At 37.1% G+C, this 14,175-nt stretch overlaps 1 protein-coding gene across 1 annotated transcript in view; it reads right to left on the reverse strand.

The window, feature by feature from the left end:
* Positions 1-5,125: 5,125 nt before the first annotated feature.
* The window catches only part of LOC114241295 (guanylate cyclase 32E), an 80,601-nt gene continuing 71,551 nt past the window's right edge, over positions 5,126-14,175 (reverse strand). Inside the window, exons 11-17 of the mRNA XM_089734191.1 lie at positions 13,553-13,693; positions 12,738-12,861; positions 11,644-11,712; positions 9,959-10,118; positions 9,177-9,379; positions 7,651-7,723; positions 5,126-5,789 (exon numbers count right to left, since the gene is read on the reverse strand). Coding sequence (XP_089590317.1) covers positions 5,581-5,789; positions 7,651-7,723; positions 9,177-9,379; positions 9,959-10,118; positions 11,644-11,712; positions 12,738-12,861; positions 13,553-13,693 — 979 coding nt within the window. The 3' untranslated portion in view covers positions 5,126-5,580. The remainder of the gene's footprint in view (positions 5,790-7,650; positions 7,724-9,176; positions 9,380-9,958; positions 10,119-11,643; positions 11,713-12,737; positions 12,862-13,552; positions 13,694-14,175) is intronic.

A 14,175-nucleotide genomic window follows, 5' to 3' on the forward strand; every position in this document is an offset into this window, starting at 1 on the left:
TACACGAGTCGCGTCGCCGATATTCGTCCCGCGACTCGCGTCGTGCCAATCGCGCGACCTGCCTGTCGAGATCTTCGCTACATAAGTCTCGGCGATTTCCAAGATAGCGGAGCAATTTTTTAATATTACATTTATTTCTGAGGTGGAAAAATATCCTTGTTTATATAATTATAAATTAAAGGAATACTCAAAAAAGGAAATAACAGAAAAAGCTTTTCGTAGTCGTAGGAAAGGCCGTTAATATAACAGATTGGTATATTTTTATAGTTTTAAAAATAGTCAGTACATAGTTTCGTAATGAAAAAACACTTTTAGGCAGTATATTCTTTTTATTAAGCTTTTGTTTTAGGTATTTACACGAATTTTGTGTACATTTTATTATGATAGTCGATGTTGTAAGCCGGATTGCCGACTCTGTTGTTGTGATCTAGGATCATTATCTAGCGTACCAGATATCCGTACCCACTATACCATAAACAATACAACAAGTAATATCTGATGTTAAATTAATGGTACAGTGACTAAATAGGCAACTCGCGTCTTGCGATTCATTGTCGTGTGTACGGACCGTGCGCTACTCGATGCTCGCGACTTGATACCAATGTCATTTACAACATTAGTATCGAAGATGTGCGTAGCCTTGTGTACGAAGGGCCTTAGTGTTCTCAAACAAACAAGAAACAGTTTTATTTCTATTGCCTTTATAAGCAGACGTACATACGGCCCACTTGTATTAGAGCAAAGCTAGGCACTATAGCCAAAGTTTGTTGTACAAGAAACACTGTTGTTAAAACAGATGAGAGAATATAATAGATAAAATGAATCTAAATATGGTTTAGTGATTTCTTACTAGTGGCAGGACCTCTTGTGAGTCCGCACGGGTATGTACCACCCTTTCTTTTTTTTTTTTTTTAGGTACCACCCTGCCTATTTCTGTCATGAAGCAGTAATGCGTTTCGGCTTATACTTGAGACCTTAGAACTTATATCTCAAGGTGGGTGGCGCATTTACGTTTAAATGTATATGGGCTCCAATAACCACTTACCAGGTGGGCTGTGAGCTCGTCCACACATCTAAGCAATAAAAAAAATTAAAAAACGCTGGCATAGCCCTCTAAGGCTACCAGCATAAGTGCGTAAAAAAAGGGAGAACTTAGCCTGAAAATTGATCTATAGGCTCATTGGTTTGGCGTACTTACCTACTTTTATAACAGGCCACTCACCTCACATTAACCCCTCTTGGAAACATAATAGTGAGTAGGCCTATTATTGGCAATTAGGTCTGAATAAGTCGAAGGGCTAAGTATGCAAATATACCTATTAGGGAAGTTGTTACGGCATCACTTAAGTTTGAACTGATCGATACCGTGCATAATAGCTGACATATTAATTATATTTATGTAAGATATTCCCCACCCCGTTGATAATATTTTATTACCCAGTCGAACAAAACAGATTGTTTTTGTAACATTTATTTTCACAACAATCAACATCAAACATCAATAAAATATTAAACTTACAACGATTTGGACACCAGTTAATTCGTAATACTAACATTTCTATAATTAGTAATTAAAGTTTTTTTTTTGGTAATTTCACATTTTAAGTACAAAATATTTTCTTTAACTTTCTTAATAATATCAAAACTACGAAGTTGGATTTTTTTAAATTACTTACAAAATATTTGATAATTAGGTACGTAAAAAGCCATTTAAAAAATTTAATACACAAATAATGGATCAATAGTGATGTAGAAACATTGTAAAATTTGTATATTTTCCTGTAATTATCAATTATCACACTCTTTTTTTTTCGCTAAACAGGGCTGTAGTGGAGATTGTGTTGCTGACTCATTGTAAAAGTTATGGCTTTTTATCTAAGACATAATTATGTTTACATGCACTTTTATAAGCCCTGATATAATATTTTTTTCTACTTTCTTATTATAATTAAAATTTATTAAGAGCAATCGTAAAAATAATGCTGAATAATAAATAGAGAACCGATTTACACAATGTGTGTGTACTCATATGAAATATTCAAGTAGTATTTTGTTTTAAAACTATGATTCTCTATGTAGGTAGGTGCCATAGAAAAATATATGGTAAAGTGTTTAAAGTTGGTAAAGGTAGCATACGAAATTGCAATTACAATACTAATTAGGTAACTTGAAAGTTTATTTTAATGGTACAACAACAATAGTAGTTATTTTAAAATATTGTCTTTTGAAAATACTACTTAACAAACCATTGTCGCATACAGAAGATACGTACCTATACAGAGATGAGAAGGATTGCCTACATTAGAATTAAAAGCGAACACTGAAATAGATTAGACGCGGACAAAAGAATAGTCTTAAACGTTGTGTTCTCGCTCCTTATCACGTTAGATAACGATCATTAATTTACTTTATTATATATCTAATACACTTAATATGTATTTAACAATGTTATAAATTCGTGTGCTTTGATTGGGCGAATCCAACAAGACGGCAAGGGCGGATCCAGCTTTGGCGCCAGGAGGGGGTCACATAGTCAAATTTAGATGCGTTTGTTCCCAAACGTTTGCCATTATACAAAGTTATTATATTAAATTAATTAAATATTGAAGGTATGTAGTTACATAAAATCTGTATGGTAACAAAATATATAAATAAAATCATTATATTCAATTAGTGGTCCACCTAAGTCCTGGAACCAGCTCAGGGGATGGTCATGACCCCCATGACCCCCCCCCCCTGGATCCGCCATTGCAAGACGGGCAATTATAATTTAAAATTACCTACTTCCCGCTAAAAGTGAATTTAGCAAAGCGTTCACTCTTTTTGCGCATAGATAATAATACACCTTTTAAGATTAATTTAAGATTTTTGTGTACCAACATATGGATGGTTGTTTTATTGTTTTATTTCCTACTAACTTAGTTATTTGTATCGTGCTATGAATCATAACATACTACTACTACTGAGCTGGCGCTATGACCCCGAAGTGGGTCTTGGCCTCCGACAATAAACTTTGCCATTCATCCCGGCGCTGCGCAACACCTTGCCAGTCCGACACTTGGAGCTCCCGTAAATTTCCTTCCACAGCGTCAGACCAGCGGTACTTGGGCCTCCCTACGGGGCGGCGTCCCTCCGGTACACCCGTGTACACCCGTTTCACAGCCCGATCCTGCTCCATACGTACAACATGTCCGAGCCATCCGAGCCTCCGTGCCTTCATCTCCCCCAGAATATTTGGCTCACCAAAAAGCCTCTCCACATCCTTATTTTTCCGGACGTGCCAAGAACCGTCTTCTTTCCGAACTGGTCCTAGTATTTTTATCAATACCTTTCGCTCCGTCACGAGAAGTTTTACCTCTTCTTTCTGTGTAAGCGTCCATGCTTCGCATCCATACAATAGGATCGGCCTGACTACAGTCTTGTATATCCGAATCTTGGTGCGCCTGCTTAGTAGCTTCGAAGAGAGAACAGCGTGTAGGGCTGCACTGCATCGTAGGGTATTTTGTATACGAATTTCTATTTCATCTTCCCTGTCATTGGTGTCTGTTACAGTGCAGCCAAGGTACCGGAATTTAGATGAATTTACATGCAAAGGGTATTTTAATCTTAAATTCTAAAACGGAATTTATTTATGGTTACTCGCATTTACTCATTTATCTTGAATATGATAATTTTGTGAATTTTCCATGAGTCCCTCCACAATAACTACGTTTTATTTCAAGTACTAAAAACATTATAAGGAAGTAAATAAATAATAATAATACGTTTCTTTATTCTTTACCTCGCCTAAGCTTGCCTAAAGGTATTGCATTTAATTTGTCTTCATTCTTGAGCTAGGATTCTAAGCCCACGTGTTGGAATTTGAACAGGCCTAATAAACAATTTCTTACGTAGGTAAATTAATCTGTTACATTTACGGTTAACCTGGGAACCGGTTATTATTAGGAGTAGGTATGTTAACAGGGAAACCACCTCTGAATTCGAAACACCCTTTTTAGCTACACAAAGAATCTGAAAACAATAATATTCATTTCAAAGTAATGTAAATACTTATACGCAATGTGAAAATAAGGGAGAAGGCACCCAGGCAATACCGTCTTTACCATAAGGGCACACGAGGCCCGTGCCCAGGGCCCCCATTCTCAGGGGGCCCCGAAAAACCGACAATTTCTCTCACACGTTTATTCTCAAAACATTTTTGTCGGGCACATTACACTTTTTTCACAAATCAGTAATCAGAAGGTATTTACAAGGCATATACTATGCCTATAATAGAAGATTTTGCTCAACAAAAATCTCGAAAGAAACCGTTATCGAAATCGTAACCAAAAAACCAGCAGCATTCTAATATCATATTAATGATATAATAATCATATCTAATGACATATTATATTCTATTTGATTACCTATAATAAATGGTCGTACTCAGTAAAAAAATGTTATTATAATTCGCTTTTTTTACTTTCCAAACGGGCCTCAAATTCTTGTGTGCCCAAGGGCCCCATCCTAGTTTAAGACGTCCCTGCACCTAGGCCAATATAAGCCTGTCTTCATTGCGGTAACAGTAAACAATTTTTAAATCGCAATTTATGTACTATGTTTTATAGTGTTATCAAACTTATTTGGAATTTGAATTAGAATTTTGAAATTTATATTGGAACTTGGAAAGTAAAATAACACAGTGAGCTGACCGAACCTCGGTTCACAGATTAGCACTTAATATTTATGAGCTCCGTCGCTCACGTATGTAGATTTTAAATAATAATATTAACAGTATAAAAACAAGAACCATCACCACGCATTTACACTTAAGTAGCATTTTTTTCTGACTCACTTTACACTCTTTTTTTTGCTTAGATAGGTGGACGAGCCCACAGCACACCTGGTTGTTAAGTAGTTACCGAAGCCCATAGACATCTATAACGTAAATGCCGCCACTCACGTTGAAATATAAGCTCTAAGGTCTCAAATATAGTTACAACGGCTGCCCCACCCTTAAAACCGAAACGCATTACTGCTTCACGGCAGAAACAGGCATGGTGGTTGTACCTACCCGCGCGGACTCACAAGAGGTCCAGTACTAGTTATAAGACATTTTAAAAGACAGACACACACATCTACTGGTGGTAGGACCACTTGTGAGTCCGCGCGGGTAGGTACCACCGCCCTGCCCATTTCTGCCGTGAAGCAGTAATGCGTTTCGGTTTGAAGGGTGGGGCAGCCGTTGTAACTATACTTGAGACCTTAGAACTTATATCTCAAGGGGGGTGGCGCGTCTACGTTGTAGATGTCTATGGGCTCCAGTAACCACATAACACCAGGTGGGCTGTAAGCACGTCCACCCATCTAAGCAATAAAAAAAAAACATATAACCTTCATTGACACACATTAAAGCAAAGCACCTTCATATTCGGTACAGTTAAAACGTTTGAAAGCGGCCAGCGTCCTAGCTCTCATCGCTACGTCATCACAAACATTAATCACAGACTCACAATGTCTCTTGTAAAAATCGTTGCCATCCGAAACCTTGGTCTCGTTAGAATCTACGTTGACGCTAATATTGTCGTTGTTGTCTAAGCGTTATTCGCGGAACGAGACGGCGGGGGCCGAGTGGCGGTCACGGGGGGACACGAAGCACGCGCAGGCTGGGGGACCGGGGGACGACACGGAGGAGAGCGGGCCCGCCGAGCTGCCACACGACAGCCGGGCTCGATCCCGGATACTGATCACGGAACGTGTCGGTCCCAGCCATGGCTCCGGGTCATCAGTGTACGGCTCTAGACCTGGTTCTGTCAAGAACAATGTTGCTAGAAATCATCTCAATTATAAAACAATAGAATACTTAGATATATAATAAATAGTATTTTTGGATACTATTTTTACAAGCTATATATAGCTTTCATTTTATTCCTAATTGTCGTTGCTTGCTTAAATAAGTATTGTTACGCCGGTAAAAGTAACGCTATCTGTCATCAAATAGCAGAAACGAATATAAAAAGAACACTCGAGGAGTGTAACGCCATCTATTATCAAATAGCGAAAATACATATAAAAACGACTAGTACTACCGGGAACGTTCTCGATAATTGTAGACATGTGTCGACTATAAAAGCGTTGCAGAGATGACATGGAGGCAACTAGTAATCGGATCTATACGAAGCGAAACGGTGAACGGATCACCTGAAGCGAAGCGGAAGGGGTGAATTGCTAATTGTGAACTATGCCTTAAGTGTTGATTTTTTTTTAATTCTAAGTGTTGAATATAGTTTTAAATTTTTATTTATCCCGAGCCCTAGCGCGTAAAAGTATCCCATCCCATATGTTTACCTCTATTTCTCAATTTTTGACACAACTATGCTTATAGTACCCGGTTATAAATATTGCAAATCCATATGCATGCATAAATAATCGTCTAACTTTCGGCTTACAAATACACAAATATACAATTTCAGTTTCATTACTGGTGGTAGGACCTCTTGTGAGCACGGGTAGGTACCACCACCCTACCTATTTCTGCCGTGAAGCAGTAATGCGTTTCGGTTTGAAGGGTGGGGCAGCCGTTGTAACTATACTTGAGATTTCAGAACTTATATCTCAAGGTGGATGGCGCATTTACGTTGTAGAGGTCTATGGGTTCCAGTAACCACTTAACACCAGGTGGGCTGTGAGCTCGTCCACACATAAAAAAAAAATTAATTAAACTTTGTTATTTCTTCATCGTACCGGTAAAAAATATAAATTAGAATAAGAAAATTCAAATAGGTACACCTAAAAGTCAGGTTAAATTAGCTTCTATTTATCCTAATGTGTTTCTAGACTTATTCAAATGTATATTTTGATTTCATTGGCAAAATGTAATCGCTTTAACAGAGAACACTTTACAAATTGACTGATTTGATATTTACTGAGTTGAACATTTTTTTTTTTCGTTGAGCCAATAAAAAATATGTAATATTAAATGTTCCAAATATAAATAATAATTGGAATGGAAAAGCCTCTTTATAAAACCTTTTATCAAGACCTTTTGAAAACGTTAGCGTACATATTATTACATTTATTTGTTTCATCAAATAATTTGTAATACAATAAAAATATGATATGAAAAAGGTATAATATATTTTTGTGTTTTTTTGCTGCTTAGATGGGTGGACGAGCCACGGCCCAGCTAGTGTTAAGTGGTTACCGGTAGTTGAAGTAGTTGACAACTTAAATACCGTCACCCGTCTTCAGAGATGAGTTCTAAAGTCTCCGTTTTTATAGAACAACGACTGTCTTAGATTTCAAACCGAAACGCATTGCTGCTTCACGGCAGAAATAGGCAGGGCGGTGGTACCTGCCCGCGCAAGGTCACAAGATGCCCCACCACCAGCCATTACGCAAATGAAAATTTTCGCGCGCTTGTTTTTTATTACACAATGTTATTCCTTCACCGTGGAAGTCAGTCGTGACCATTTGTTAAGTATGTATTTCATTACAAAAATTGGTACCCCTCTGCGGGATTCGAACACCGGCACACACGCATCGCTCGATACGAATGTAGCGTGCGTCTTATCTCCCAGGCCACGACGACTTCGTGTGACGACGAATTATTTCTATGAATTACAATTTCTAAAATACAATTTCAAAAAGAGAACTTAAGATTTTACTTACGAAATCTCAAATAATTCCTCCTCCTGTCGTGATCCTCCCCAATCAGCCACCACGTCTTCATCTCTCCTTTGTCCTAAAAGTATATTTTTTAATGAACCACCGTAGCTGGCCACTATCAGACGCGTCTTATAATCATTGACCAGTTGAGATCCAAACGCTTTCAAAACAAACTTTTACTGGTGGTACCACCCTGCCTAATTTTGCTGTGAAGCAGTAACGCATTTCGGTTTGAAGGGCGGGGCAGCCTTTGTAACTATACTGAGACCTTAGAACTTATATCTCAAGGTAGGTGGTGCATTTGCGTTGTAGATTTCTATGGTCTAAGTAACCACTTAAAACCAGGTGGGCTGTGAGCTCGTCCACACATCTAAGCAATAAAAATAAAAATATGTTATTAACTTGAGTTTTTTCATATGATTCTCGTGTCATTGTTATAATTTTTTCCGGAGTGTCCTTTGGCTTTGTTCGATCGCAACGCATTCAATTTATTGAGAGTAATTCCGAGAATTAACAAAAATATAATATTAGAATCAAACCATTTTTTTATTTATTTTTTATTGCTTAGATGGGTAGACGAGCTCACAGCCCACCTGGTGTTAAGTGGTTACTGCAGCCCATAGACATCCACAACGTAAATGCGCCACCCACCTTGAAATGTAAGTTCTAAGGTCTCAGTATAGTTACAACGTTACAATTTCCATTTCCATGCCACCATGAGCTTTCCATGTTATCATTATTTCAAACAGTTACAATCATCTGTATGTTCAAATATAAAATACTATAATATAATTAAGACAGACCATTAATTTAAGGACAAAACGAAACGAGTTGCACCGCAAGCTTTCACGAGTTGTTTTTAAGTTTTGGAATACTAACCGTTTGGAATAAACCATGTTTTGGAAAGTTAAATGTACTAAAGTGTACATTTAGTGTACACTAACCGTGAATGTTCATACTTCACTGTGGTTGGAGACGCACGGACACTTTTTGTAATAAATTCCTTGTTCGCCCTGTTCATAACGCATGCATAAGAAGCGTGTTTATAAATCGCAAGGCGAACACATTCGTTTGAAGTCAACAGTCTTTTCTTCTGACATTCTCTTCTGACATTTCTGACAATGTATTTGATAAAAAACCCTCACCATCGGAAAATCTAAAGAAAACCCGCGAAAGTCATTTAATTTCGAAATCCCCATTTTATTCATTCGTGATTTTATAGGTCTAAAATATTTATTTCTTATTTCACCACCTGAGTAAAATCTTCAGAAATCTCTTCACAGTAGAAGGTTATAAAATACTTTCCTAACTATCTTTAATATACTACTATGTACATGTGTAATATTAGGATTTCAAATCAACAACAAAGGTCATCAACTGCCAATATTTCAAGCTTTTGTGTGTGTTTTAAACCCATTTATATTATTACAAATTGTAAAGACCCGTATAACCAGTCCATTTTAACAACAACATCAATTACTCGATTAGCTTATACCAGGACTTACAAATCTCTTTCAGATTCTATATACCTTGACATCTATAACGCCACGTTCTCTGAAGTGGTATCCGCCGGCCTGCTTCAAGAGCAGATATGTATCGTTGCTGATGTGTATCCTTTCAGGTTCTCCGGTGGATTCCATTAGAGACGCCGTGTTTACTGTATCCCCGAAGAGGCAGTATCGAGGCATCTTGATTCCTACCACTCCGGCAGCGCACGGACCACTGTGAATACCTAAGACCGGAAAGATCATCGGCGTGACCCATAATTCCATGATTAGCAAACAAACACGTTTAATCTTCTGCTGGGCTTACATCAGTAGATATGTGATCGCCAGTTCGACCAGCCTTACAAGCTTCAATACTTTCTCATCCTCCTTCCATGGTACGAGTATATAGAGGAGTTATAAGACTTACTAATAGAGTTGACGTTAGGCAGGTGGCCAGTAATGGATGTCCACTCGTTAGGTTATCAGTTTAGGTAGGAAAAAAAAAAAATTATACAAAAACCAGTTTATTTAATTGTTTGTTACGCTTTCGCATTTTAAGAACTCCATCATTATGATCTCCTTCGATCTCCACTCAGGGGTCCACTAATTGACCTATGATAAGTTTCTTTGAGAAAAATCTATTTTTCAGAGATTTTATTTCTACTATTGAAAGGTCTATCTATATAGGACTATCATTATTAGATTCAACCTCATGTCTCAAGCTTTGACGTCGTGTTGTCTATAGGATCCGGATTCCACTTAACCCCATGAAACAATTCGCTTTGTCTTTCATATTTGTCAGTCATAGCATTTTTCGAACTAACCGATCCTGATATGAAGCCTTTCAGTTGGAATTCTCCTCATTCTTATTTTCGGGACAGCTTCCAGCACGTGTAATGCGAGCGAAGCCACTTCGGCGGCATGTCTCGAATAGCGTTCTGGTAGACCTCCCACCACCATGTATGCATCTCCTATTGTTTCCACCTGGCATGGAAGACAGAATTACGTCAAACACGCATGGCAGAGCCCCTTAAGGTGCGATACTTTAAGACAAGAATTTTGTTTGTATGAAAACTAGCAACATCTTGTAGCGGATACCCCTAAACTTATATGTTGTTAAAGTTGAGACATTTAATTATTGTACAACTAAACAAAGAAAATTAAAAAAAAAAATCATACAAGTCTTTATTTATTATAGACAAATTGATTAAATTTTATCAATTTGTGGCTTCTGAAGATTTACAAAATCCTTCATTAAAAATAAAATATAGGATAAGTAATATGTTACTGCCATCTAGTGGCCGACGCCCGTAAACATTTTTGTTGAGTGCTTGAGCTGCTTATCTATAATTAATTTATGTGTATTATCTATGACGCATTGTACTGTGCTCAGGAAACATCTTGAGCCAGATTATAAGCAAATACTACGTGCACTGGACACCACTATCAGTGGTATCGGGATATAGGCATGAACTTTTAAGCTTCATGACGGATGGCGAAGTGGTGAAGTTGAAATGACGGAGTCAACATAAAAAGCTCCCTTTACTCCTTAAAACACTCTCCGTGACAAAGAGAAATAGTCAAAATCCCATTGTAAGCTGGGTGGCGCATTTACGCTGTAAATGTCTATGGGCTCCAGTAACCACTTAACACCAGGTGAGCTGTGAGCTCGTCCACCCATCTAAGCAATAAAAATAAAAAAGTAAACGATGTTTGAGATTATAACCCACAGCAAATAAAGCGAATCCACATGATTCATTAGTTACAATACGAAAGGCTTATTGCGAATTAGTTCCAAGTGGATATACACATGTCGGAAATGTTTTCATATTGTTGTTATAAACTTTTAAGTGTGTAAACACGTGGAAATTATTTGAATAGACCGAAATCGATCGGGCACAGGAAAATTTCAAAAAGTAATAATTTGGTAATTAATCTATATTAAGTCACTAAGAACCTACGCAAATATTATAAAAGTTTTTGCGGGTACTAGAGATTCCTCATATTTAATTGGCTTTTCGAATTGTTAGGCAAATACTTCGTAAGAGCATCAAAATTGATATTAAACTAGAAGTCCCGCAGTAGTCGAAATTCGACTATAATTAATTAGAATTGTAAGTTTGTACACTATTATGATTGTATTTTCAAAGACTATTGTACTTCTATAATTACAAATTTCGTCATGACTACACTATAGAAAAATATTAATAAAGACAAACAATATTTAATCTATTCTCAATTTGACCACAGACGTCAAGAACAAAAGTTTGACAATAAGTAAATAGTATGCATGCTTGTGTGCGTCAAATACATGGTAGTGTGTGTAACGTTTTCTTTATTGATTTAATGTATCTTTTATGTATTATTTTAAAAAAATATTAGCATTTTACACTTCTTCGCTACATTCTATAAGTGTGAAAAATTTCATACTCCTCCGTCCGCGCAGTTTTCGTAAAAAGGTATACAAAGTTTTTGCTTCACGTATTATTAAATAGATTTATTAGCCTACCTTAAAAACATTGTAGAAGGATATTATTTCGTCACAGCACGTGTAGAGGTCGTTTAAAATCTCGACAATCTGTCAATGAAGAGAATATATGTACATAGCCATATATATATATATATATATATATATGTATATCCGATATATTGGTTAAAGCGACATTTTTGCAACTTTACAGGCGAGCCATTTAAAGTTTAAACATCGTAGTGTTTATGATAATAATAAATAAAACGGACATTTAATTACAAGGATAAATGTCATGTATTAAGCCAAAATTTGTTAATTAATTTATTAAAAAAAGTTAAGTAATTAAGTGAAATATCGCTAAAACTAAATAGCCTTTCACCACTCGATATATTTTAATGACCTTTATAAATTCTGAAATAAGTTCTTGTGTCTTCTACCACTTACTTATGTAAAGAGTTCTGTTTGCCTTCGACGACATTAAAAGAAGATAATTTATGGTTTGACGAAATAAAAAAACAAAATGGCGACATGACATTCAATGAACCCATACTAGAATTTTCTCGCGTATGTACCGGAAGGTTGTTTTGGTCTTAGATCGCAATATGATCCATCTATATATGTCACACGCAGAGTATGCTGCTTCGGCATCCGGTTTACGACTGATAGATCGCGTGACCACAGAAGCTGATTAAAAAATCTGTTGTCTGTAAAGTCGGTTTACTGACGATAGTTGAACGTGACAACGTCATAAGAAAATACTGATGGAATGGTTTCATTTTTCAAAAGAAAATTTTAATTTTATTTGTTTGATAGATATGTATGGAGATTTGTATGGACAATTGACACCCCATTCACTTTTCACTGAACTTCATACTTGACGAAAACATGTAAATGTATTATCGTATAGCAGTTGTCTACGCGGATGCATCGCTCACTCAAGTAGGAGAGAGACAGATGTCGAACGCTGCCGAACGCGGAGGCCGATTGTGGCTCTTTGTCGCTCGTTGCGCGCTCTCGCTTGCACTTCAAGCCTTAAATGGAACGCCTCAATAGGTCATGTTTTTTCGTGCGTGCAGCCGGCTCCATCGAATTATAAGACGTTGTCACGTCAAAAATTAATTGACAGTGATTACCTTCATCGGCGTGTTAGTGGCCGCCATTTTGGTGAAGCCGACGATATCGCTGAAGTAAATGGTGACGCATTTGTAACTCTCTGCCTTTACTCTTTCGCCGCGCTTCACAGCGTCCGCGATGGTCCTGTACTCGAATATGTTAATTAAGAGCTAGTATAGCCACTAATGGATGACTTTCGATACCTTAGCCTAAGGGCAAATGATCACCAAAACAATAATAATTTTTTTAAGGAATTTTATGACCTGGTAAGTAAGACGTTTAGGTCATGTCTTATTTTAATTTGTATTCTTATTTTTATGAAAAATGATAATATGGAGTGAAATGGTGCAATCGTGTCAAGCGATGAACCGGTGTTCGAATCCTTTTTCTAATGAAATACGTACTTAACAAATGTTCACAATTGACTTCCACGGTGAAGGAATAACATCGTGTAATAAGAATTAAACCCGCAAAATTATAATTTGCGTAATTACTGGTGGTCGGACGTCTTGTGAGTCCGTACGGGTAGGTACCACCACTCTGCCTATTTCTGCCATGAAGCAGTAATGCGTTTCGGTTTGAAGGGTGGTGCAGCCGTTGTAACTATACTGAGACCTAAGAACTTATATCTCAAGGTGGGTGGCAGTATTTACGTCGTAGATGTCTATGGGCTCCGGTAACCATTTAACACCAGGCGGGCTGTTAGTTCGTCCACCTACCAATGCAGAAAAAAAAACCACGTCACTCAAAATATTGATCGCAAGAAGTAGGTTGCAGGGATACTCTTTGAAATTAGGGCGCTATTTGTGGTCCTTTGCCTAGGTCAAGAATATACCTGGGTAGCATTCTGTTCAGCAAGTCATCGGTCTTCTTCTTCTCTTGCACGAGTTGTTCCGTGCGGGCCGCGACCAGAGTCTCCAAGTTCGAAGCGTACCTCTCCATCATGGCGAGCATGTTGTCGAATATGTTCGTTTTCCTACATGATATATACAGGGTGTTACAAAACTACCCGTAAAGTCGAAAGAAGGTTAAATAGGGCCTTATAGCGAGTCCATTCACGTTATTTAAGAATCATAGTAACGCTGTATCACATACCCAAAAAAATAAAAATATATTATTATTTTTACTGATGCGCAAACTCTATTTTAGTAAAATTAAAGAGTAAGCTACGCAGAATGTACCTACATTTTTACCTAATTCGCGGAACGACAAAATTTTTGACAATTACGACAAATACTTGAGTATAATCACATCCTTGTACTGAGGCCTTTCTGTTAAATAATCTGGTTCCCTGACATAACAGCTTACTAGGGTTGACAAAGTTTTTGTTTTTGATAATTAATTATATTTTTTACGGGGTATTTTGTAACACGTTGTATATAGTAAACTAAATTTCTAAAATTAAATCATATTTTTTTATTATACATAATAAAATGTAATAGCTCAAATTGACACATT

Source organism: Bombyx mandarina, chromosome 17, assembly GCF_030267445.1.
Source record: "Bombyx mandarina strain Sakado chromosome 17, ASM3026744v2".
Lineage (NCBI taxonomy): Eukaryota > Metazoa > Arthropoda > Insecta > Lepidoptera > Bombycidae > Bombyx > Bombyx mandarina.